The 2,009-nt window shown below is 52.4% G+C and overlaps 1 protein-coding gene across 1 annotated transcript in view; it reads left to right on the top strand.

Moving 5' to 3' along the window:
• The window catches only part of COG7 (component of oligomeric golgi complex 7), a 64,900-nt gene extending 62,891 nt beyond the window's left edge, over positions 1–2,009 (top strand). Inside the window, exon 17 of the mRNA XM_023189324.2 lies at positions 1,422–2,009. Within this exon, the coding sequence (XP_023045092.1) occupies positions 1,422–1,588 (167 nt within the window). The 3' untranslated portion in view covers positions 1,589–2,009. The remainder of the gene's footprint in view (positions 1–1,421) is intronic.

Genomic DNA, 2,009 nt, shown 5'->3' with positions numbered 1-2,009 from the left:
CTGGGCGACAGAGCGAGACTCCGTCTCAAAAAAAAAAAAAAAAGACACAGGAGACGCAGGGAATGTTGAGGCCTTGCCTGGAGCTCCACTGTAGTCAGATCAGAAAGTAGCCGGGGGGCCGGGCGTGGTGGCTCATGCCTGTAATCCCAGCACTTTGGGAGGCTGAGGTGGGTGGATCACGTCAGGTCAGAAATTTGAGACCAGCCTGACCAATATGGCAAAACCCCATCTGTACTAAAAATACAAAAAATTAGCTGGGCATGGTGGTGGGTGACTGTAATCCCATCTACTTGAGAGGCTGAGGCAGGAGAGTTGCTTGAACCCAGGAGGTGGAGGTTGCAGTGAGCCAAGATCGCACCGTTGCATTCCAGCCCGTGCAACAAGAGTGAAACTCCGTCTCGGAAAAGAAAAAAAAAAAAAAAAAGAAAGTAGCCAGGAGCGTACCGGGTGGTGCTGTCTTCTAGTCTTTCCAAGCATGAACTGGGAGGAGCTGGAGAAGGCTTTGCAAGGCTTCCCTTGGGTTGGGTTGCACTGCCCAGGATGGAGGGAAAGGCAGCGTGGATCTATTGATCACCTGCGACACATTGGGTGCTCTCATGTTTGTTTCCCGCTTCATGCCCTATCCATGCTGCCTGATGGGTGGTAACTGTGTGGACAGATGGAAGCAGAGGCTCAGGGAGGTGGAAGGGCTTCTCTGAGGTCACACCTGGCTGCACCTGGTTTGCTCCCCCATGCTGTCAGTGTCGCCCAAGCTTGCCTGGTGTTTAGAACCACTGGGGTCACTTTGTAGAATGACAGAACCCTAGAATCCTCTCTTGGGATGCTCGTCGACCTAGTCTGGGGGTAGGCTCAGAAATCTGTATCTGGCTGTATCCCCAGGGCCTCAGGGGTCATCTGGGAAATGTGGCAACCTGCATTATACCAGGGTCCCACCCCGGACACTGTCCTTGTCTTCACTGCAGGATTCTGACGGGACGTCTTTGGTAGCTGCTCAGACAAGCTCATGTGTCTCCTGACCCTCTGGGTTTCCCAAGTGGTCAGTGGATACACTGGGGGCCAGGGCTGGGAACCCAGGAGTCCCCAGAACAGAGCTTTGGGTGAGGTCAGCTAGACCTTCAGACTGGTGCTGAAGGCAGGTGTGTGCACGTGAGTGTGGATGTGAGTGTGCGGGTGTGGATGGGAGTGATGTTGGTTAGTTCTTTATTAGAGTTCCCAGTCTCAAGCCAAGCTCACAGTCTGACACTGTGGGAAGAACCTGGAGAGTAAAGGGTACTGCCTATTGGGGGCAGGGTGGGCGCCCCGCATCTAGGGACTTGGCAGGGCGGCTTCTCTGTTTCGTATTCAGGGGAGGCCTTGTGGGGCTCTGTCATGCTTGCTGCTGAGTCTGTGGAGCTCTGTCTTTCTCCTCTCCGCCCCCCCAGACTATCTGATCAACGTGATGGACGCCCTGGGCCTGCAGCCATCCCGCACCCTCCAGCACATCGTGACACTCCTGAAGACCAGGCCTGAGGACTATAGACAGGTCAGCAAAGGCCTGCCCCGTCGCCTGGCCACCACCGTGGCCACCATGCGGAGTGTGAATTACTGACCCCACCGCACACCCGACCACCAAGAGAGCCAGGGCTGCTGTTCCACGACTCGCCAGCACAGATTTGCTCAGAAACTCTGCCCAAGATTGGGCAGAAGTTACTTTAAAAAGACTTAATTCAGCTGGACGCAGTGGCTCGTGCCTGTAATCCCAGCACTTTGGGAGGCCAAGGCAGGCGGATCACGAGGTCAGGAATTCGAGACCAGCCTGACCAACATGGTGAAACCCCATCTCTACTAAAAATACAAAAATTAATGACAGAGTGAGACTCCGTCTCAAAAAAGAAAAAGACTTGGTTCATTTGTATAATCAAAAAGGAGTTGTAAATTAAAGATGTATTATTTATCAGAGAAGACTTTTTAGATAATTTTTTAAAGGATCAGATCTTGAAAATGGAATAAATAACTACTGTGAAATGCAA

Source organism: Piliocolobus tephrosceles, chromosome 17 (genome assembly GCF_002776525.5).
Source record: "Piliocolobus tephrosceles isolate RC106 chromosome 17, ASM277652v3, whole genome shotgun sequence".
Classification (NCBI taxonomy): Eukaryota; Metazoa; Chordata; class Mammalia; order Primates; family Cercopithecidae; genus Piliocolobus; species Piliocolobus tephrosceles.
Note: the sequence above shows the minus strand (reverse complement) of the source record. Positions and strands in the feature narration are given on the sequence as shown.